General features: G+C 31.3%; 1 protein-coding gene and 1 pseudogene across 4 annotated transcripts in view; one reads left to right on the forward strand and one right to left on the reverse strand.

Annotated features, from left to right (window-relative positions):
• Nplp1 (Neuropeptide-like precursor 1) overlaps positions 1–18,904 on the forward strand; it is a 39,154-nt gene extending 20,250 nt beyond the window's left edge. The window contains exons 6-7 of one of the 2 annotated variants that reach the window (XM_076396359.1): positions 5,395–5,575; positions 18,609–18,904. In XM_076396359.1, coding sequence (XP_076252474.1) covers positions 5,395–5,575; positions 18,609–18,756 — 329 coding nt within the window. In that variant the 3' untranslated portion in view covers positions 18,757–18,904. The remainder of the gene's footprint in view (positions 1–5,394; positions 5,576–18,608) is intronic. The other variant, XM_076396451.1, reaches the window with a different exon arrangement.
• Positions 1–23,943, reverse strand: part of LOC143191497 (putative RNA-binding protein EIF1AD pseudogene) — a 97,200-nt pseudogene that overhangs the window by 53,458 nt on the left and 19,799 nt on the right. The window contains exon 1 of one of the 2 annotated variants that reach the window (XR_013004546.1): positions 21,593–21,730. The exons of the other annotated variant lie outside the window; for it this stretch is intronic. The product of XR_013004546.1 is annotated as a putative RNA-binding protein EIF1AD pseudogene, transcript variant X2 (transcript). Of the gene's footprint in view, positions 1–21,592; positions 21,731–23,943 lie in introns of those variants that run through there. 2 annotated transcript variants of the gene reach the window in all.

Raw genomic sequence — 23,943 nt, forward strand, 5'->3', positions numbered from 1 at the left:
TTGCTGTGATTTAGCAACATTGTTTCATGTATTAAAGCGAAATCTTTTTTTGCTAACCGTTACTTGTACTCTTTCTACACCCTTAGACAAAGATACATTTTTGCCATGATAACAGTGTCGTCGGCAAAGGTTCCAAGTACTGTTTCTTTTATTGTGGGAATATCAGGAGTATTGAGCAGATATAGGAGTGGTCCAAGACACTACCCTATGGAACTCCAGCCGAACTAGGTTTAGGTGTTGAGAATGACCCTTTATACGAGGCTTTAAATTTTTGTTCGAAAAGATATGATTCCAGCAGTAGACAGTAAATCCGCCGTAGCAAATTGCTTATTTTGTATAATAACCCTTCCTTTTCCTTATCAATTCAGCCTTTTTAATAACCCTGGTGAAAAATCATCAATTCCAGTAGCCTTTTTGGGATTGAGGTTGCTGTCAATTTCCGAAGCAACTTCCATTGGAGAAATCAGATTTAAAGCTACTTTGAGCTGATAAACAGGATTTATATCTATTGTACATTCTATATCATTGGGTTGGAATATGTTAGCTAGATATTCTGCAAATAATTCAGCTTTTTCGTCGTTCATTTTGATCATTTTTAATAGGCGGTACTCTAATAATTGGTCTTTTAAATCTCCGAGTTGCTTTCCATAGCGAGTAATCTTTGTCTGCTTCCGGGCTTAACTTATTTACATATTTTTCGAAGCAACTCTGTTTATATTCTTTGATCTTTTGATTTGTCTGATTACTAATTCTATTAAATATTGATTTGTCTACAGAATTTCTGGTTCTATGCCATAATATTCTAGCTTTTCGACTTTCTTTTATCAATTCACTAATTTCAGAGGGGTAATTTACCTCATATTCTAATTTCTCTCTTGATATTGGGGTAGCTTCTTTTACTTGAGACCGAATTTGTTCAATTATATTTCGGGTTTGCATTTCAAGATCATCTATACTTTTGAGTCTTTCGATTAAACTGATTTGTTCCGGTATTATAAATCTATACGGGTCCCAATTAGTAAATTTGTTAGTAAGATTAGGCTTCTTTTTTCAGAATTATCGCGACTAGTATTAACAATACTGGAGTATCATCAGATGACAGTTCGCACAAGCCCTCGATTTTTATTTGATTTGATTCGATGGTATGACTTTTGAAATCTAAAAGTCCAGTAGGTCTGGCATTTTATTACTATCGGTAAGCCAGTACGTGGGTTCACGCCCGAAATGAATATGAACAGGTAGTAATCAAAACAACTTACCATTAAACTGCAATTGTATCATGCAAGAGGATGATTTTGCAATGCATCTTTCAATTTGTTCAATTGGCGTCGACAACATCTGCAGTAACAGTTTCACTCGATTTTAGCAGATTGTAATACACTACACCTTACTGATCCTCACATGCACAACAATACTTTATGGCCTTGAATATTTTGTTTTTGTACAAATAGTGATGGGTCTCTTGAAGTAGCCCATGAGTTTTTGAATTCATTTTAAATTTGAATTTAAAGATCGTAGTAGAGCCACTCTTTATCGCCAGCTATAATACGCTACGGTAAACTTTTCTATTTTTGATCTGACAAGCAAAAAAACCGGGTTTTTGAAACGGTTTGATTCGCACGGTTCGCATTTTCAGTCAATTCATGTGGTACAGATTTTCCCTCCTCTTAAACCTTTTCCATCTAGAGTAAACGTCTATAAACAGTTGATTCATTAATTGCTAAGCCCTCTAAATCTTCGTTACCGCCCGAGTTAAAGTTTTTCCAATAAGCGTGGAAATTTGTTGTCTTCGAACTTTTTTGTCCATCAGGCTATTCTATGTCAATGACAACAAAATCGGAACTTTAACAATAACCGATAATAGTTATACAATAGCAGCTGCTCATCCAGCTAGAAAAGCTGCTCTAGAAAGAGCAGTCTCCAAGCTCACTCCACACCTATACAATTTAAACTCCCAAGAGGAATTAAAGAGCTAATCAGGTACAAGAGCCGATCAGCGAGAAGAGCTCGTATCACACTGGATACTGAGGATAAACGCGTGGCGCAGTGCATAATCAGAGAAGTCAAGGACAGGGTTAGGGCCTGGAACGAGAAAACATGGGAATCATTTCTTCAAAGTCTAGTCAACCCCACTGCTCTTTATGACTTCTCTGGCGGGCCCCGCCTATGGCATAATGGAGAAATCTTCGAACACAATCCCTCCTTTAAAAGCCGATTCCTCCATGGATACCGCCTTAACAAATCCGGAAAAAGTCGAGTTTCTCGCTGAAACGTTCGAGAATCTAATAAAATGCAACTCTTCACTTAGCCCTCCACAACGGACGTTCACTTTCATTACTGATACTATCCTTATCTATCTATTTGAAAAGGAAAAGCTTCCTGTCAAATCATATTCTAAAGAGCATATTCTCCCCTAGAGACCTCCAGCCTCAATAAAACGTCTATCCTCCAAAAAAGCTTCCGGCCCATATGGAATCACAAAAACCATCTGAAAAACCTCACCAGAAAGCAATTTTCAGAGCTTGCCAATATCATTAACTCCATCCTGAGGATAAAGCATTTCCCTAAAAATTGGAAACATGCGCTTATCGCTGTTATCCCCAAGAAAAAGACCAAGTCAAATCCATCCAACTACAGGTCCATGAGTCTGATTAGTTCACTCTCTCAACTTGCCAAAAAATCCTTGTCCCAAATTTCCCTGACCCAGTCATACTTCGAAGATAGACCCTTTCAAGTAAATGCAGTCTCTCGGACACAAATATCTACAGGATTGAATACCTCGGTCTCAAATTTTGCAGGTTCCAATGGACAGCACGCAAATCAAGGTTCACGCGATACTCAATGCCGCATGGTTTATGAGGAACATGAACACACACCTAGAATCAGACATCCCGTTCGTGAAAATATCCGTAAACCCCGGTACTTAAACCAAATACAACATTCCAAGTCATAACCCAGGGTTAATGTCGCCCGCAAAACCTTACTTTCCTGAAGCGACATCAGCAAAAGATCATTTGGTTCTAGCTGGTCATATTGAAAAAAGAAAAAAGATCCGCCAGCTGTAGTTAGGTATAGTCGTTAATATTAGTGTCGTCGCAACATCAAATCGAGAGCAACACCGTTCTAGTAGGCTTCTGTTCTTAAGTTCAATTTTTGGTCCAATATATTCATTTAAATGTCAGTATTTTTGCGACTTATCAAACTCAATGAATTCGAGTTGTGTTCGTTCTTTACTCAGCTACAAACATCCGTGAGATATTCAGAAATGTGTTCTGTATCTTGAAACATTGTACATTATCCTATTCTCTACCTGTTCTATATATGAAAGTTCTTTATGGTATGTACAATAACTATTTCGAATTATTGTATTACAGCAATTTTTATCAACTGACATTTTCAACATACTTGGACAATTTCAGTTTTTTTAGGAATAGACATACATCAGACAATTTAAATTGTTACTTAAATTATTAGAGAATATAATTGTTGCACGGGTCCTATAGTCATTCCAATAAAACATCAGAAACAGAAAAGTTATTCAAACATAGCTTCACTTTCCTCATTCTCTCATTTACATATTATCGGTAATAATTCCTGGATCAGTTTAAACTGTTTTTAACTAAGGTTTTAGGTGCATTATTGACATATACCGTCGTTATTAGGAATATCACATCAATATGATGGGTTACAGAACTTATTGATTACAAATACGAATTCTCTTTCTTTTTTACTACATTTAATTTATATACAATGAAATATTTTTCCCACATTTTTCTTCGTTTCATTTACGAAACAATAAAAAAATATCGATCTGCTATAAATATAAATGCTGTACTTTTATCCAAATCTTATCAGAAGTAAGTAGATAATGTCGATAAACTTTTAAAGGAATTGATGACATTTTGATTTGTTTACCTATAAAATATAATGATTTAGGTATGTAATGAAAAAATATTGATATGTCGATATTTTTTGAAAAAAATATTTTTGGCCCTTACTTTTTTGACCGGTATATCAATATATCGACATTTTTTCAGCCTATATTTTTTAATATTTAATAAAAAGAAGATATTTCTTAAACATTATAAAAAAACACTATAAAATTTTTTAAAAAGAATTTTTAAAATATCGCTGTTTTTACAAAAAAAATTCGATACTTTTTCCCTCCGATATATCGATATAATTTTTAAAATATCGAAAGCGATATATGGATATCTTTTAAATTATCGATATAACGAAATATAGATATTTTTCCCGCCGGTCGACACCTCTATACTGATAAACTGCTGTTTTGGATTTCAATAAAAGAGTAAATAATATATTATTTTTAACCAATCTACTTTTATTATTATTATTTCTAGCCGTAACACAGTGTTATTTAATGATATAAATTACATTCTCAGATATACCTGCCATTACTCTAAGTTGGAAATGTATCCAAATTATATTATGGGCTTGCATGTATATTGATCAGTGATAGATATTGGTGAAAAAAAAAATCTAACTTAATTTTATATATTTTTTTATACTTCTCTTATTTTTATATTTCTCTACATAATATAACAATTTTCCGTTTATTATTATTTTATTATGCGAATCATGACATTCTTTAATTTTATGGCTTGATTCGAAAAATTTGCTGGCGAAGCCTATTCGAACATTTAGAAAGGTATTTATTAATTTAAAATTACTTTTAAAAATTCTTGCAAAAAATTCCGCGATGTATAATAGTCATTAGTAGAAGACGCAAAGTCATTCTCTTGCGTGACGATTCGCGGTCACACCTTGCAAGAGTTGTGAAGGATACAGTATTACAGCTCATATGGAACATTTTGCCAGGCCCAGGATACTTCCTAGACATAACACGTTCTGATTAGCGCTTGTTCAGGTCGACCCAGTATGGTTTCGCTGGAATAGGGTTTCGATACTCTAAAGAAGTATGAAAATGAAACAATGATTTGATCGCTGACAAACCGATATCTTTCTATCGACACGGTATCGACATGTTATCAGAAAGATGGGAAAAAGTTGTAAAAAATAGTATTTTAGTTATTATATATTATACCAATTTTTTTCAGTAAATGTATTTGTAACAAGAAAAAAAAAAGAATTACATGCATGCAAACGCCTGTTATTTAACATACAACAATTAAAATATAGTTAATGATGATTGTTAAAAATAAAATGTTATCTCAAGGAATTATACGTGGATAATTTTCTCATATTTATGGTACATAATGCATGGATTATGTTAAAATAAAAACAATATAGGTAATGTAAACAATTCACATATATTCATTGACCATAAAAAGATAGACTTAAAATATAACTACTTAATTAGAAGTATGTATAATTTATGCTATTAAGGTTTTATGAATAAAATTAATTAAACAGGTTCTGTGGCAAAAAGTGGTTGGTTTGAACCATCGTCGAGGAATTACAAATACCTACCAACCAAACGTCATGTGGCGGCTTTGGCGCGACTTGGTTGGTTACCGAGCTATCGATCATCAAGACGTTTCAACCGATCTGGTCGTTCCTATTTAAAGGAGAACGATACAGAAGATTCGTGCAGGTTTCAAATTCTTGTTATTTTCGTTCATAGGATGTTTTAGATAGAAGTAATAGTTTTGGTATCAGTAGAAATGTAGTTTTAATGTCATTTTTAGTTAGATTTGGTGTTTACTTATTGCATGTCATGTTAGTTCATTTTATAAACAAAGATATATTCGGATATCACAAAACATAATTAGGACATGATTGGGACTATACAAAAAGAAGGCTATTTACAATTCCAATATGGAGGAATTTTCATATGATGCATGTGATTAAAAGTTGCCCCTTTTAAAATTATCTCATTGATTTCATTTAGTTATAAAATATAAGGCAAGGATGGAGATAATACAGTATATATAAATGGACATATGAGTTTTCTGGCACATAAGTACACTTTCGTTGATATTTGACCTTTTAACATAGTGTAGTTGTATTTTTATCAAATTGTAGTCAATTTCACCCTTCAATCAATTCAATACAGAATTTTATGATTGTTAGCATGAATCTCAGATATTACTAAGGGATCCAGTGGTGTTAAATCAAATGATTTGGACAACCAATTGTGATCACCAGAAACACAACATTAAATATTAAAATTTCAAAATTTATTATTTAGCCAATAACCAATTTTTCGCGCTGTATTAATTATCTTTCTTGTAGCTTTCTTATATCTTTCTGGCAATATGACGATGTTATGAACGAAAGGACGTTGGTTCACATCATTTTATAACCAGCCAAGCCAATTAATACATTGATTTCTGAGTGCGACAGAACATCCCATTCGTGTTGCAACAGTGTATAATTCGTAAGTCCTGCGATATGTAACCAAGTTGTTGTTATTCTATTTTAGCAACTCACAATAATACCTTATAGGCTTAGGTTATAACTCTTTGTGCCAAACAATGAAGCCGCGATGCTTTTCGTTCCATTTGAATATTTCCCATTGCATATAGACGTCATAGACGTCAGACGAAATAGTTGATACATCAACTGCCCATGCAACTGTATTCGACAAGCTTTGTAATTCATTGGCTTCGAAATCAGTTAGTCTTCCCGGTCGTTCTTTGTCGCTGACATCAAAACAAAAACTACTTATAAATAATGGGAAAAGAAAACCGACAACTTGGATTTTATGGAGCAACACCACCATAAGGTTCTTAAAGTGTTTAGTGGGTATCGGCAGCAAATGTATTCAAATTAAAAGTTAATTGATTAGCATTTTGAGAAATAATTTTGACCATTCCATGATTAACGGCAAAGTTACAGTATATAATACAATAAAACTAAATATAAAACTGTTTCATAGTGTATATTATAGAGACCGATATTAAAACCATTGAATTTCTGATAATCAAAACTTGGGATCAAGGAAATCATCAACAAAAAAATTAAAGTCTCTTCACAAAATGAGCATTAACTTGTTATTGTTTCATACCAACAAAATGTGGTACTTCTTAAATTATTACGCAAAGTCAAAGAAAATAAGAAATAAGAAAAGAAATAAGAAACTAACTATACTAAGAATTATTAATGATTAGGTTTTCTTTTCTAGCACACCTTTTCGCTACGGAAAATCTTACCAGAAGAAATATATCTATAGATAACAAGGAACAGCAAGTTTTCTAGATTATTACAAAAATAATTGAATAAATAGGTTCCATATATCACAAAACAATAGCAATTTCCGCTTCATAAGGGAACAAAATGCGATTTCGTATAAAGCCAGACTTCAAATTGGACCAAGCACTAGGGGATAAATTGTGGTATTTACGGTTAAATGCGTCATATTTCAAGCGTAATATTTCCCCAGCTCGGTATACAAAAGTCGTTATAGCCTTCTAAATTCTTGTCATAAAATTTAATCGTTAAAATATAAAAGCATAAAACTTACTATTTATATCCAAAGCAGTTAATTCTATATAGGTTTAAATAATTGCCAATTAGTTAGTTTATTTTGATATAGTGAATTTGATAAGTGAAACCATTATCATATTAAGTAAGTCATTTAAATGAAATAAGTTTACTATTTATTTTACTAGTATTAAACATGTTAGTTACTTATAAATTATATAATAATTCTACCAAAAATATGTAAAAACCTTTAAAATACGTATTAAAGCTTCATCTATATATACAACATTATCAAAAACTCACTATTTGACAGCTAGTTAAGTTACCTAAATATAAATGATTTTCTTATAAAATTTCACGAATTATTCATAATTGTTGTCAAATATTTGGAGAATTTATTATCCATAATGGGTGTTAATAAATAATTTATATTAATAAGTTTTTTTTCATCGCCTATGAAGCAGCATTGAGTTTAAAAAACAACAAATATAAGAGCAACATATTGGCAAGGTTAGGACGGAGGGCGAAGTTTATATAAATGTTATCTATATGTTAGTCTGAATCACAAGATCTAGAAAAATGGTGGTTTTGCTAGGTTCCATTTAGGAGACAAGATGGAGTTATGTTATAAATTTTTGGAACAGGAAATTAGGAAAGTGAATATATGGTACATTTCATTATAAATGAGAATTTGAACAGAATTGTTCATCCTTTATTTCCTTTAAGAAAATATTTACATCAAGAAATATTTGATATTTACAGATATCTGGAAGGTCGAGTATCTGTGTTTAACAATAAATGATAACTAAAGATATTCTAGAGTGAAATATCAAAGAATAAACATTGCGAAAATTATGTATTAGATAAATTACTGTTAAATTTAGAATTACTGAGTTATTTAGTATGCATTATTCAATATACAGATTGTTCGAAATTCATTATACAGATTCTAATAATGAAAAGTTCTAAATTAAATTTTCGACATTCATTATTTTTGTTGATTTATTTTAAGAAATCTGCTGCCAAAGCCAATCAAGCATTTTGTTGTTGTTTTACAAAGATATTTCTTAACGATATTCTTTCACCACTATTGCTTTGATATTTGATTATTTGACATTTACAATCAACAAATTACAATTATTTTGAAGTTATACGAGTGTAAGTAAGAGTTCTGATAGTTATAATGAACATTTAAAATAATTATAGTTATTTATATTATAATATTTAAAATAGCATTAAATATAAGTATTATGAATTATATCGTTAAAAGTATTCGCTAATAGAAGCTTTTGCTCATTTTAATTTCAATTTCATCCAGTCACTTCCAAAATATGCATTTTAAAGGCAACGATCGATCTTCAGTTGTCGAGTAATGTTGCTTTCGCAATTTAGTTTTTGACGTGCATCAATAATAAGAAGTAATTTTGTACAAAATCGGAACAATTGGTTATAAGCGATGATGTGTATCTTTTATAATATAAAAGATACACATCATCCCCATAACAATTTTTGAATATTACTTCAAAAAACTAGCATTTACTGACTAAAAATACATGATTTTCGATGATATTATGTGTCATTTTATTTCAATAAGAACAATTATTCTGAAGCTCAATAAATGACATATTTCGAACTCAGTTTTAAATATTTTGAGTTTAACTTGTGCATTTAATAACTAAAAAGGAATTTGACCTATAATAACATTTAAACTATTGTTATCCGGATTGGAGTAGTATAAATAGACTAAAACTAACCAACTGTTCAATTATTACTGAGGATCTCTTATTCAGGTTTCCCTTTTTAAGCAAGTACCTGCAATAGTTAAGCAATTAGTTTTTCCGATGGTGCATTGGCCTTGAGAAAATCGGGAAAATAGCAGATAGGATGTGTTCTACAGCATCGTTTTGGGATTGTATTGCGGCTAATAAAAGTTTGTAGTAAACAAATATTTATAATATATAATAACATTTTTCCAATAATCATCCTTGCCGGAGCTTCATCACCAGAAGTTGTAATATAACCAATCGATTTTTAATCATATGGAATATTGTTAAAATAATATATCACATTTTTGCACGATTTCATTTCTTTCTTAATGGAGCAAATTTTTTCAATATTTTAAAATTATATTTTAGTCTTCTTTTTATCTACCCACATTTATATGAACTAAAGCTACTGCTTAACGAGAGCTTCGAACCACGGTTCCCACCATAAAACCTACCGACTAGCTAGTGACCGACTCAGAGCCCATTCTAAAAGGCATTCTTTTATACCCAGCCTGGTTACTAGCATGACTGGAATAATTATTCCTTGACGGATTTTACACTGTTGCCTAGAAATATTTACTATAAGGCATACAAATAGCGTTCGTTCTCTGAAGAATATATTTCATAAAATCTCTTAAACTTCATGATATAAATGACAGTTATCAACGTTATCATTAAATAATTTTGAAATACTAGACATATGTATCAATATTTGCAAAAAAAAATTATCATAGTTGTTTATATATATTACAAATTCTTCATGTATATAATAAAGTATTTAATAATTCCTCTGTTTCTAAATAGCTTTTGAGTTTTTATCGAAATGCACTTCTTTGGAGTGCATTTTCATATATTCAATAAATTTTCATAAAAATAAAATTATTACTCTATCGGCAAGAAATAAATCAAAGGAGCAATATCTAGTGAAATTAAAATGAGCATAAGCATTTCGATGGATGTTCTCAGGAATGTTTTGCTTGTATAGCAACTGTTTTTCCTTCAATTCTTTGCTCAATCACATTAACGGAGAATGATAAAGATTTTCAATAATAGTTCTGTGCGGTGTGAATTTTCATTCCAATTTTCTCGGTTAACGGTGACATTATTTACTAACAGCATTGAAATTACACCATTTTTATTTTAATTAAGCAAGCAAGAAAGTTGAAAAATCTCATTTATATTTTAGTCAAATAACGCGCAATAACAAATAAAACCTAACGGCAGAATATAGATACGATTATAATTTTCCGAACCGACCTACTAAAATCTCCTCAAAATTTATTCATATTCATTTAATTTATTAAAAAAAAACAATTCAATTGATATAAAGATATAAATGTGTTATATATACTAATTTTTAAATTATAGTCAAGTCATTATTATCCTTTTTATCTAGATTTAAAAAATCTATAGATGCAAACAACTTATATAATGCAACTCTATTATCTTCTATAGTAACAGATCAGTCAGAATTAATGGAACTCGCTTTAAATTTAAATTGAATTGAGAAAATCCGTGGAAAATTCCAAACTGAGACGTGTTATTTAGAACTAAATTTATTTTTTAATTTAATGAGGAAAAAAATTCATCCTCACGTCTTTAAAGCAATATTCCCCAAAAAAACCAACAAATATTAGATGAAAGCTCTCGAGAAGCCCGACCAAAAAGGATGGAAAATCAATATCGATGATGGCTTTGCCTCTGAAAGCACCCTTAGTTCAACGTAAACCTTATTATGTCGACAATATATCGATGTAATAGAAACATGAAATAATTATGTTAGAATATGCACGCCAGATTAAGCTTTATTCCATTTCTAATTTAATTAAATTGATAAGATGAATATTGTACATATATTCAAATACAATATATAATTTGTCAATGATGTAATTAAATCAATGTCAGTGAAATTAATTTGGTAGAATTTGATATCAAAAATCTAAAATATATCTATCTTTTATTTTATCGTTATTTTATTTTGTGTTATGTACGTTTTTATGATTCTGAAGACAACTGCTACCCATTTTCACATATATATATATATAATATTATGGTGTTTATATCGTAATTGGTAGGTTTGGTGACAATAGTTTAAATGTTTTGGAAGCTTTTGATAGTAGTGACAGAAAACACTTTGAACAGCCAAATAAATGGCTTGAGAAAGATTCAAAAGGAAGAAAAGTGGACTGCCATATAAATAGACTAAAAATTATTACTAATTTGAATGAAACCATTTGTAAAAATTAATTCACATGAAGTAATAGCAAACAAAATAAATTTAATATCAAAAGTTTCGTGAATTTGTAAATGCAATACTGCTGGAAATATAAGGCTGTGGAAAATGTAATTTTAGTATTTTCAAATATATGGTTTTACATTTGCATATATATTATATACTTATACCTGTTCACTGAAGCCATACTATGGTGTTTTCGAAAGTTGATAGTTAATTATATTTCTATTCATTAAGAGATTTCTTAGTCCCGTAAAGGGTGGAGTAAAGCACAAGTATATAAGAGTTTTATAGCGATGGAGCCTCAAGTGAACCATAAGTATCACAATTAGTTTGCCCGTTTTAGTTTTGGACATTTCGTTTTTGAATAAATATTCGCTTAAACATCAATGAAGTTTTTAAATATATATAGATGCATACCGATATATTTCATCTCAGGACGTTGTTACAAAACTGAACATCGACCATACATAATTTTCAGCCATTTGCATGACTCATTTGAATGAATTCACTTTATCAAATATGAACAACACTAAAATTATTTCTTCCCTAACTCAATATTAGGTAGATGTTAGATAGGACTGCGAACATAAATTGCTCTGGTTATTGATGCTGCAGCACTAAATCTTTAGTCCAATCCTAAATATGTCCACTAATTACAGTAAATGTAGAAAGTATGTACAAGTTTCCCTGTTAGTGCGGAAAGTATATATATAAGTAACAGAGAGGATGATAAACACATTCATAAAAATCATTACTGAAGTGTGAGATATGGGCACGCGATCCAAGCTGCGTTGGGTGAATACTGGATGGATAACTAACTGCAGCATTCATTTAAATAACGTTGAAGCGTGAGCCAGTCTACAAAATTATAGAGGGAGGTTTTTTAGATTAATAGAACACCAAAACAATCCTATCTGGCATACTATCATTCCAGTTTTTTTATATATTTTATTACAAGGACTAGACTTTTCTTTTATCGGTTGATTGCTGGGTTCCGACAGCCACTTGTATAATAACTTGATTAGGAGAGCTTCGGTACTAGACCAACCGACCTGAGGATGGAATCTGCAGTGATTGCGAAACGTCGACTAGTTTTAATCAGTAAACACGGCTCAAATGCGGAGGCCAATAGTTTAGATATGATAGAAGTCTCAAGTTTAAAATAATAACTTGTATTTATTATACATGTACAATAATACAATAATCATGTACCACAAAGAACGTACCAAAATAAATAACATTTTTTAAAAGCTTTCAATCTATGATGGCTACCTAAATTGGCAACTACATTCTTTACTAGCATTCTGAGAAAATTTTATTCGGCTACGAGAATTTGTGATAAGAAAAAATACCATTAAAACTGTACATAAGTTTACCAAAGATTTGGCAAAATATACACTAGGGTTAATAAAATTGAATTGTTTATCAAACTTGTTAAAATGCCCAAATCTAACACTATTAGATACTTGCTCCATCACACTCATACCCAGCAACCATACTAAAAATTGCATTTACTGAGAATGCTGACCTCAATGTCCAAAAAGTCTTAAACCAATATTCTCGAAACCATATCAATGTAAATCTAAACTAGACTATTTTGAATAAAATAAAGTTTTGTTAAATTAATTGGTTCATGCTATTAATTTTTAAATAGTGTACTTTATATACGACACCTGAGTATAACATGCAAAACAGTAATCAATATTTTAATATCATGAGTTCTTTTTCTCAATTACTTATTTCATTCCGATTTGAATCGAATATATAATAGGCAATCTGAGTCGTTTTTATGATGCGAGTAAAATATTATCTATATAAAGTGTTTTCGTATAAATCTGAAACTCTATTAAATTATTAAAAAATGCTTTCAGAAATAAAAAAAAAACATTTTTTATTTTTACTAATGAAATATCTACATTTCAGTTAGAAATTATTCAAAGTTGGAGTGCAAAATACTGAGTGATAGCATGTATATTTTCTGAATGAATGATGTTGATTTGGTGGCAATCCAATCATCGATCCATGTTTATACTTTCGAAATCGTGTTCCGGCTAAGCTATTCTGAATCGTTCTGAACAAGTGGTAATCAAAGGGCGCTATGTCCGTTACTAGGTGTGAAATAACTTCATTTTCGAACGACAATAGTGTACTGTTCAAAGTTTATCTTCTTGCAATATGTGGCGTTGCCATGCAAGATGAACTTTGCATCAGTTACTCGCTATCACCGGATTTTTTTTGCAAAAATACTTCATTCAATTTGTACAACCGACGTTAGTAGGAATCTGAATTAGCAGCTTTATTCAGTTTTAGCAGCTCGTTATAATATAGCTTAACACCTTGCTAGTTCTACCATTTATATAGAAAAACTTTATGGTCATATATATTCCACTTCGATATCGATATGAATAGTTCTGCAGGACTAACCCTTAATGTTTATGTTCTTGAGATTGTCGTAGTAGATCTTGTTAACACCATACGCCATAAAGAATACTCCTTTTTCTGACTAGTAATGAAACTGGGATGTTTAAAATGGCAGTTTCTGCCAATTGGTGTGGTAGCCATTTTCCCTCCCTCTGGATCTTTCCTATCGCATATTAGTAGCTGCCTGTGTCTTCGCCCAATAACTAAATCTTCAATATTCTGATTTATTGCGAGTTGACCAGCAGCTCTATTGCTTCCACGTTGCTGAGATTTAGCCATCTTATTTCATATTTTAGGACGAAATCTTGGGCCAGTTCGTGTAACCATATAATTTCAAAGTCATCGTGCAGCTCTCTGTTGGTAATTAATCATAGAAGTTTGTTTTGGGTGCGTTGGATTACTAATAGGTTTGATATCTTAATGCAACCCCATATTTGCAACCCATAGGTTCAAATTGGTTTTATGATTTGCTGATAAACCAATTTCTTTGATTATAGGTCAAGTTGAAAATATCTTATTCCTAACCAGTACAGATGTTTGACTTTGAGTCTAATCTGCACTACTTTTTGTCTAACATAATGTTTCCAGTTTAACCTACCATCGGGATATATTCCAAGGTATTTGGCTGATTCTGCTTGAGGTAGTCCGCACCTGGAGCGCATTTGGAGCTATTAAAATACATTTTCCAGTCTCTAGTCCTTTTGTACATTTTGTTAACCGCTACTTATAGTTTTTCTACAACCTTAAACAAAGATATATCTTTTGCCATGATAACTTTGTCGTCGGTAAATGTTCCAAGTACTGTTTCTTTTGTTATTGGGGTACCAGCCGTACAGAGCAGATACAGGAGTGGTTCCAAGACACTGCTCTATGGAACTCCATCTGAAATAAGTTCAGGTGTTGAGAATTCCCCTTCATGCGAGACTCATGATTCCAGCAGTCGAGTAATATTAATTCCGCGGCATCAATTTGCTCATTTTGTATATTAATCCCAAATGCCATACCCGGTCAAAAGCTTGTGAGACATCCAGGAATATTGCAGGGCCATATATCTTTTCTTCGAATGTCTTACAACCGCTCTTACGTGCGCTTGGTCGATTGTTAAATGGTGATTACGAAATCCAAACTGGAAATCTGGTATTTCTACAAATGTTTTAGTACGTTTTAACAGCAGTTTCTCAAATAATTTTGATATTACAGGTAGCAGCAAAGGCCTTTAAGATCCAACTTGTTCTGCCTTTTGTCAGATTTTTTAAGCATAATTATTCGATCAACCTTAAGACATTCCGGAACATGGTTCAAACCGGTCAAAAACCGGTCTCAAAAAGGCATTGAGTATATATGTCAACATGATTATTGCTTTTCATGGCAGCTCTTTTAATAACCCAAGTGAAATATCATCAATTCTAGGAGCAATTTCATTATTGAGGTTGTTGCCAATTTTTGTGGCAACTTTCATTGGAGAAATCAGATTTACAGCTACATCAGGCTGATAAACAGGATTTAGGTCTATTATAGGCTCCATATCATTCAGCTGTTCGGTTGTTCATTTTGTTCGCTTGTTCATTTTGTTGTTCGGTCATGAGGTTTTTCATCGTTGCCTCGAACCCATTTATTTTGATCATTTTTAATAGGCGGTATTCTAATAGTTGGTCATTTAAATCTCTCAGGTGCTTTCCATAGCGAGTAATCTTTATCTGCATTCGGACTTTATTCACTTACACATTTTTCAAATCAACTCTATTTATAATATTTAATCCTTTGATTTGTTTGATCACTAAATTTACTAAATATTGTTTTATCTAGAGCATTTCTAGTTCTGTGCCCTAATCTTCTATCTTTTCGTCCTTCTTTTATCAATTCCCTAATTTCTAGAGTTTAATTTAGCTCATATTCTGATTTCTCTTTTGATGTCGGAGTAGCTTCTTTTATAGCAGACCAAATTTGTTTAATTATATTTCGGGTTTGCAATTCAAGATCGGATTTTTTTTCTACATAATATATCTATAAGTCTAAACATTAAGTTTAACAGTGGTAAGATTAGGTTTCCTTGTTTCTTCAGAATTTTCACGCCTTGTCTTGATAATACCGGAGTGTGATCAGGATGATAACTATTTTATTTCGGCTAATTTTAAGTTACGATTTTTACAAAACTTCTTATATCATTTTAACCAGCTTTTACTTCCTTATTCCATTTATGATATTATGCAATTTATAGTAATATTAGCACTAATAAACCTAATAATGTTATATTAAACTAAAAAATACATAAATTAATTATACATAACTTTGAAGCTTCTAAGTGAAAAAACGTAAAATAAACAAAACGAATTAAAGAATTTTAATCAAGCAGTATATCGCAATGCTTCTGTTTGTACAACATTTAAAATAAAGTAAACTCGGATCCGAGCAAATAGTATACGAAAAAGATAAATCTTATGCTTTTCAATTTCCCTCAAATCTCATCTCATTTAAAACGGAATTGGCTAATTTAGTTGGCAATCGTCTTGAAAACCAGGTCAACAAGTCCAACCTTATTAAATGCTGTTGTCTGTGCAATCTCGTCGAGAAGATTGATGCTTATTAAGTCTGGATTTGATCGCTGATTGTGTTTATTGAAAAACTTATTAAGAAAAAGATTAATAAATAGGATGAGAAAACAAAGCCGAATAATAAAAAAAGTTTATGCAGATTCGACAAATTTAGTATTGAGTAATGGATGTTTAATTTGCTTCTATTTTTCCGGGATGTTTTTCGATTTTAAAAGTGTATGGCGTAGTTTGTTTAGTATATTATAGATACTAATAAGAAATATTTGTTTAGTAATTTCTCAAATTTATATTTAAATTTATTCTTAACTTAACTAATTATTTTTAATATATGTACAAAAGATACGTATATGCATTCAAAAGCGATCGAAATTTGTCTCGTTCTGGCTAGGGATCAATTTATTCACCTTAAATTCATATCGTTAAAATGAGGGAAATACATTAAAAAACTGATGTTGAGCAAATTCTTCATTTAATCAATATATATCATTTCACAAGGCTATTGATCTATCAATAAAAAAAAACACTACTTGATTCAGCTCGGGTTGGCTTTTTTGCAGTCAATTAAAAACATTAAAGGAAACTCCTTATAAATTTCTAGTATCTTTTGACATTTAGACTAGATCTAATTTTAAGCTCCTATAGAGATTAGTTAGTAATATTCTAATCAATATCCTTTTAAAAACTTTATTCAAATATCAATAAAATAACAATTGAACACATATTTAAAACTTATTATATTAATAAAATAATTATTTCGTTCTTATTCAGAATACATTTTTTTTTAATATTCATTAACAAGGTTATTGTTGAATTTTAGCCAAATAAAGGTTTTAATATTAAATACAATTACTTATTAAAAATATCCATAATGTAAGAGATTGTTTTCAATAATAAAATTGAATTTTTGCAAAACAATAGGCTTCAGATATTCTTATTTTTCAAATATTATTATAATACGCCTTGCATTTTATTGTTTAGGCTTTCCAACAATTTTAATTTCATATCATTTCAATAATCTACGCAGTGGTCAATAAATATTTCTTATAATTATTATTATATGCAGGACGACGTACAGAAAATCACTTCAATGAGTGATGTCTTTTATATCTGTCCAATAATATTAATACATCATATGGGTGCACTGATATAATTTTGAAATAATTCTTTTGAAATAATTATCACTAATAACTTGATTTACAGTCGTTTTAGGTTCTATAATGATATCGGGCTGCATCACTTCCTTACAACATAAATTAATAGATTTAAATTTGTTTTTAATATTTGTATATAAATATATCCAGGAATGTTTTTTGTTACAAGCTTAACATTAAAGTTGGGGAAAAAGTGATTTTCAGTTTCTCCTAATAGACGAATTTCTCGCATATATCTAGTAATATTGTGGCAGCCAAAAGAACATTCTACAGATAAAGGAAGCATCACTTAATTACTCAATAAAAAGTTATTGTGCTTAAAAATTGAAATTACAGTTTATTTTTATCGAATTTTGCTTATTCTGAGAAGCAAGAAAGAAAAAAGAAAGGAAGAAAGCTTCACTAGGCCATCGAAAATTATTTAGTGTTTATAATATCAGAATCAGAATTTATTTATTCGTTTAGCTTAAGGATAAATTCTCAACGCTGGCTATCAGCTGACATATTTATCTATGAAAGCAAACATAGATCATAAAGTAGCTTTGAATCAATTAAGCAAGACTGGGACCAAATTAAATTCGATATTTGCTGTTAAACTATTTAATGATTTCCATTTGTGATGTGCCGTAGTGCCATTTTTAAAACGAATAATTTTAGACGATGAAACATAGATCATATACAATAATAGTGTACCAGATATATCGTGGACGAAGCACGAAGAAGCTTGCTGAATGGCCACAAAGCCCGCATAGAATCCACAAAATATAGACATCACTGTTTCAAAAGATGGACTTAAAACTGAGCTAATTTTGAGCTCAATATCATTTTTGTTGCTATTGAACAATATAGTAGTCGTAAATAATTAATAAACCTTTTTCTTGGCTACTAAAAAAGACAATAACTGATGTTGTCCTTCAAAATATTTTTAAAATTTTTATTGTAATTTATAATAGTTTTTTAGTCTTATTACTTAGTATACTGCGTAATCTTATGAATATAAAATTTTGATAATTAAATGTTAAATATGTTAACCGCAATAGCAAAAAGTCAACCTAAGTTTTAATTTATATTACAGGGAGACTTCCACAGATGGGAAAACCCAGAACTACAGCTATACCAAAGTCTCATCGGTACCACTAGACTCCAAGAGATTTTTACTCCAACCAGCTGTCGACAATATTTTATTGCGAAAGGTATTTAGACATCCTCGAATGACTTTTTAATTTTTCTACTGTTTCTTCTTGATTAATCTTTTTAAAGATATATAGGTATATCTTGAAAAAAAAAACCGAAAATGTCTTTAAATTATATAAGACATCTGTTAAGATTGAAATTACAATTTCTTTTCATATTTTCAACTTCAAAAATTAAACCAAACCAACATATCTTTTAACTGCACTCACTATATTCAAACAATATTCAACATATCTTTTTTTAAAATGATAACATATAAATTTCGATCAAGAATATCGTCTGAAACATATGGATTTAGATTACGATAAGCGTATAATATATAAACGGCCAATTGACAGAAGCAGAAGTAAATCTATATCCTGATGAGAAAATGGTTAGTTAATTATAAAATATTTTCTCGAAAACCTACAGTATTTTTATGAATCTACTGATATTTTAGTATTGGCTGGAAATCATACATATATAATGACAATATAAGCTGTGTATGACAATATAAAATATTAATTATGTAAGGGGAATTTTTCTATATCTATTCTATGTGTGTCATTAGGACGGAATAAAATTAATGACAATAAATGTGTTTAAAATATTGACAATAATATTAAACAAAATGTACTATTTATTGAGTGTGGATTTTTCCTTATATTGATTAAATGTAATGTATATTTATTCCAATAAACTTTCACAGTTACAATCTTGTTTTATTATAAATGTCGTAACTATGCTTTCATTTGTTGCGTCTGTTGAACTTGGAGAAAAAATTAATTTAAATTTGAAGCAATAGCCAGTAACAATTAAGGTAAGTAGTCTTTTATAATGATAATAATGTAGACTAAATAATAAATGGTAGTAACATAAATAAGTCTTCAAACAAGAAACCTATAATAACTTTTAAATTAATTTTATATTCGGAACTACGTCCTTCCTTCTCTCTATTTTCAGAACACTAGTAAATTTATCCTAAAACTGTACTCCCGCCTATCCCATGGATCCGACCATATGAAAGTTATGATAAAATAAATACGTGTACAAATTAAATAGTGTCTTTTTCCTCTGTAAACTCCCAACAACAATCAGTAATGTTCGTTGAGAGCAACCAAGCAATTATATTAATTGCTTAGATGTAGTTTAATCAGCGATATCGACCAGGTGTACCGGAGAGTCATTGCCGATTTTTTCGGAGAAACTTTCAAGAAAATGGAAAAACAAATTATTCAAAATATTTGGCATTTAATTCTATACATCTTTCCATCTTTCAGGTAATTTATGCCATGCAAGATGCCAACCCTAAAAAATTATTTGTCCTTTGAGCAAAACCAGTCATTGAGATATTGCCTAACTTCTTCGAAGTTGACGAAATACGGGTCTGCAAGCGCGTTTTCCGTTGATGCGAAAAGTTGATAGTCAGATTGGGCAAGGTCTGGAGAGTACGGCGGTTGCGAAAATATGCTCCATGCAAGTGTTTTCAACGCCTCCTTGACCGGTTTTGCTTTATGAGACGTCGCGTTATCGTGCTGTAAAATCACTTTTCCGTATCTTCGGGTCCATTCTGGACATTTTTCGGACGTACAACATTGTCTTGCTATCAAAACGATTTCGTTTTGGAGTCGATCGGCCGGGTGATAGCCATGAGTTTTTGCGGTTAGAATTTTCAAAATAAATCCACTTTTCACTTCCCGTCATTATTCAAAAATGTCATGCAGAAATAACTTCCGATCATACCTCTGAAGCACCGTTACACAGACGATTTTTCGATTTTCAATTTATCTGTCATTCTATTGACATGGCGACCATCTTCTCCTTTTTGGATGTTCCTCATGGTTGGTGGTCGATTGCTAATCATTTCCTGGCCCACATTTGATGCTTCTTCCAACTTTTTTCTGAGTCAGGGTTGGGCTATGCATTAACTTTTGCAATTTTGTATCTTCAAATTTTTCGGTCTACCATCTACCAGAACGTTATTTGACTTGCACATTGAATCACCGCTTTTGAGATTTTGAAACCACCCTCACATGTCTTTAAGGTTAGAGCATGCTCACCGTAACTAGCAAAACATTACTTTCAGGGGCTTTTTTCTTTTAATTATTTAAGAAATATATATAATATGCGTACAGTAAATGCACGTTTTCAAGCCCGAAACTTGACATTGTCAGAGAGATATAAATCTATGACGGTGTTACTTTCGCAAAATATAACAAATATAACAAAATATAATAACGCAATGTATAGTTTGAATCTGTATTGAGGCAGCTGTAATGTCAGTAGAATAAATTGACATATATTCAAATCATAATATTGCATACTTGAGTCTAACGATATTTATTATAATAACCGGTAATGACTTTCCAGTACACTTGGTATTGGTGAAAATACATTTACGTATTTGTTTTAATACCACCTGCATAAAATAACAGTTTTTCATATATTATTAATGAATTATTAGTGTATTTTTATATTATTGCCTATACAAACTAATAATGGCTTTAAAAAATCTGCTGCCGATAGCGATCAAACACTTTTAAGAACTTGTCATCTTATGTAAAAATATCCCACTTTTCTGTTTTTATTTCAGTTAACGCTGAAACGGAATATTCATCGTTATAAGGTATTGCTGATCATTTGTCAGGATCAGGAACGTGTGCTGTATTACGATCTGCTAAAAGCGCATGAAATTTTTACTGCAGATGTCTGCCGACGTCGTACACTGCCATTTGAATAAATTGAGATACATATTGTTCCAAAAAGAAGAGCAGCAATAGCGAAAAATAGACGCAAAGTCATCCTTTTATATGACAACGTAGCAAGAGTTATGAAGGATATCCTGTTGCAGCACGATTCAAGTTATGCCGCACCCAGCATACTCACCAGATAGGCGTTAACTTCTAACAATCACATCTTCAGGTTGACGGCTTGACTGGCACATGATTTTGAAATGCTGAAGGATTGTAAATATAGATCGATTATTGGAACACGATATCGCTGCCTAGCCAGAACCATGGAACCATGGTTTTGTTATTAAGAACTGTAAAAAAATAAAAATACATATAAACACCTAATATATTCGCTACAGGTTTTTAGCAATGACTATGCATAAGTCAACTGAACTATGCATAAGGCAACAGCACATTCGCCTGTTGGGGAAAGCTGGACCAACTAAGCAGAGAGCAGCATAAAGTTATAACATAATTCTCGAGGAACATCATGCCGAAGCTATTGATCACTGAACCTCATTTTAAAGAGGTTCAACCCAAAAAGGCCGAAAAGAAAAGACATTAAAATTCTGGCTTGTTCTTGAACAGAAAACTAGTTTTGAAAAATAAACTAAACATTTTCCGAAATGTCTACAATTTAGGAAAAATTATTTCTTTTAGTACTTTAGCCGTCAGCCGATTTCCCGCCGATCCTTCAGTTGACCATGTGCAACTTGTAACCATATTAATAAATGCAAACGACGCAATAATCAGAAAGGCCAACATCATTCTAACTTCAGTCCCTCCAAGATTTCCTTAAAGCGTCTGAAGATGATGATCAACAAATCTTCATATAAAACGCCGCCGGGTTTTGACAAAATTTGTCACCCAGTTGGGAAAGCTTCCGCACGAGCAGCTCATAATTAGTTAACATTCAATTCTATTCACGGTCTTTTATGCTCTAAACGAATCTATGAGGGCTAGCAACACCATTACCGACGAGCAATTCTGATTCTAACCGAACCACTCATCTAACCGCAAACATTCAACGTGCCTTTAGTCGAAATCAGAAGGATGGGGCAGTCCTTCTAGACCTATCCAATATAATCCATGAAAGATTTCGACAAAGTTTACCACTACCGGAAGATCTTGTCTTGTTAATAGTCTAGTCGACGGAGGCTTTTCCAATTGGAAATTCATAAAATTAGAACTTCCTTAAGGTTTCCCTCTACCTCCCGCCTTTTTCAACTTTATGGCTGATATCTCAACAAAGTGTTAGAAATATCTTCACGTGCTCGCTCAATGTAGATGGTCTACAAAGGTTCAAATAACGTTAAGGAAACAGCTGGATGACACCGTCTAATGGTTTGAGGGTGCAAATCAACCCATAGAAAACTCAGGCTGTCATCTTCCACAAAAGCGATTCGTACAGCACATTTTACAACTCTAAATCAAGAAAGTCACCAAACCATACCGACCGAAGAAAGATTCAGTTGGTTTCGGCATATTCAGCTCGCCATTCAAAGAAAAAACGGTTTAGCCAACTTTCTGAATCCGCTTATCTACAGTCCAAGGTGAATCGTACAATTCATCAGGAACACTCAGATTCTCCGAGTAACTGACATCAACTAGTCCAGATATTATTATTCAAACTATTTACGGAATCTCAATAATATTCAAGGCACTCTTAAAATTCATGCGGGAGCTGACCGACTGGTTAGGCTTCTACTAGCCGCGACCAGTTTCTATCTGCATTTAACAGGCGCCTTAAACAATCGGGTTTGCGGGATTATAAATAGATGTCTCATCTAGTTCTGTCAGATCTAGTGATTACAAAATCAGCTGGGAATTGTAGTTTCAGTAGGTATGCTAGATGTGAGCCTTCACAGATGCTTTCATTTATCAAACAAAGTAAAAACAATAATTATATATATATATATATATATATATATATATATATATATATATATATATATATATACATATATATATATATATATATATATTATTGTTTTTACTTTGTTTGATAAATGATCCATAAGCATATATATATATATATATATATATATATATATATATATATATAATATATATATATATATATATATATATATATATATACCACCAGGTACTAAGTCAGTATAAATGAGAGATGTCAACACTGTGGAATTGTTCCAGCACAGTCTCCCTTGGTTATTGATTGACACTGACACATTGTCTTGCCTGCCGGACGAATAAACCAGCATTTTTGTCGAATAAAGGTTTTTTATTTAAACAAATTGGGCCTTAATTTATAGGACAATAAATATTTATTACGCATTCATTAATATGGCTAAAAATATATTGGAGTACTTCATTCTGCATTTATCAGAAATCGAAATAAAAAGTTAAAGCAATCATAGCTTCATATATCGGCAGTCTTTCGGATTCACATTTTAATTTATGTTCATACAATGGAACAAGTGAAGGGGATTGAATAGAATTGAACAAGACTATTTTAAACAAAAAATATTTACAACGTATTTC

The sequence above is a fragment of the Rhynchophorus ferrugineus genome, unplaced genomic scaffold (genome assembly GCF_030347505.1).
Source record: "Rhynchophorus ferrugineus isolate W39M unplaced genomic scaffold, kcgeb_rfMv2 rfM1, whole genome shotgun sequence".
NCBI lineage: Eukaryota > Metazoa > Arthropoda > Insecta > Coleoptera > Curculionidae > Rhynchophorus > Rhynchophorus ferrugineus.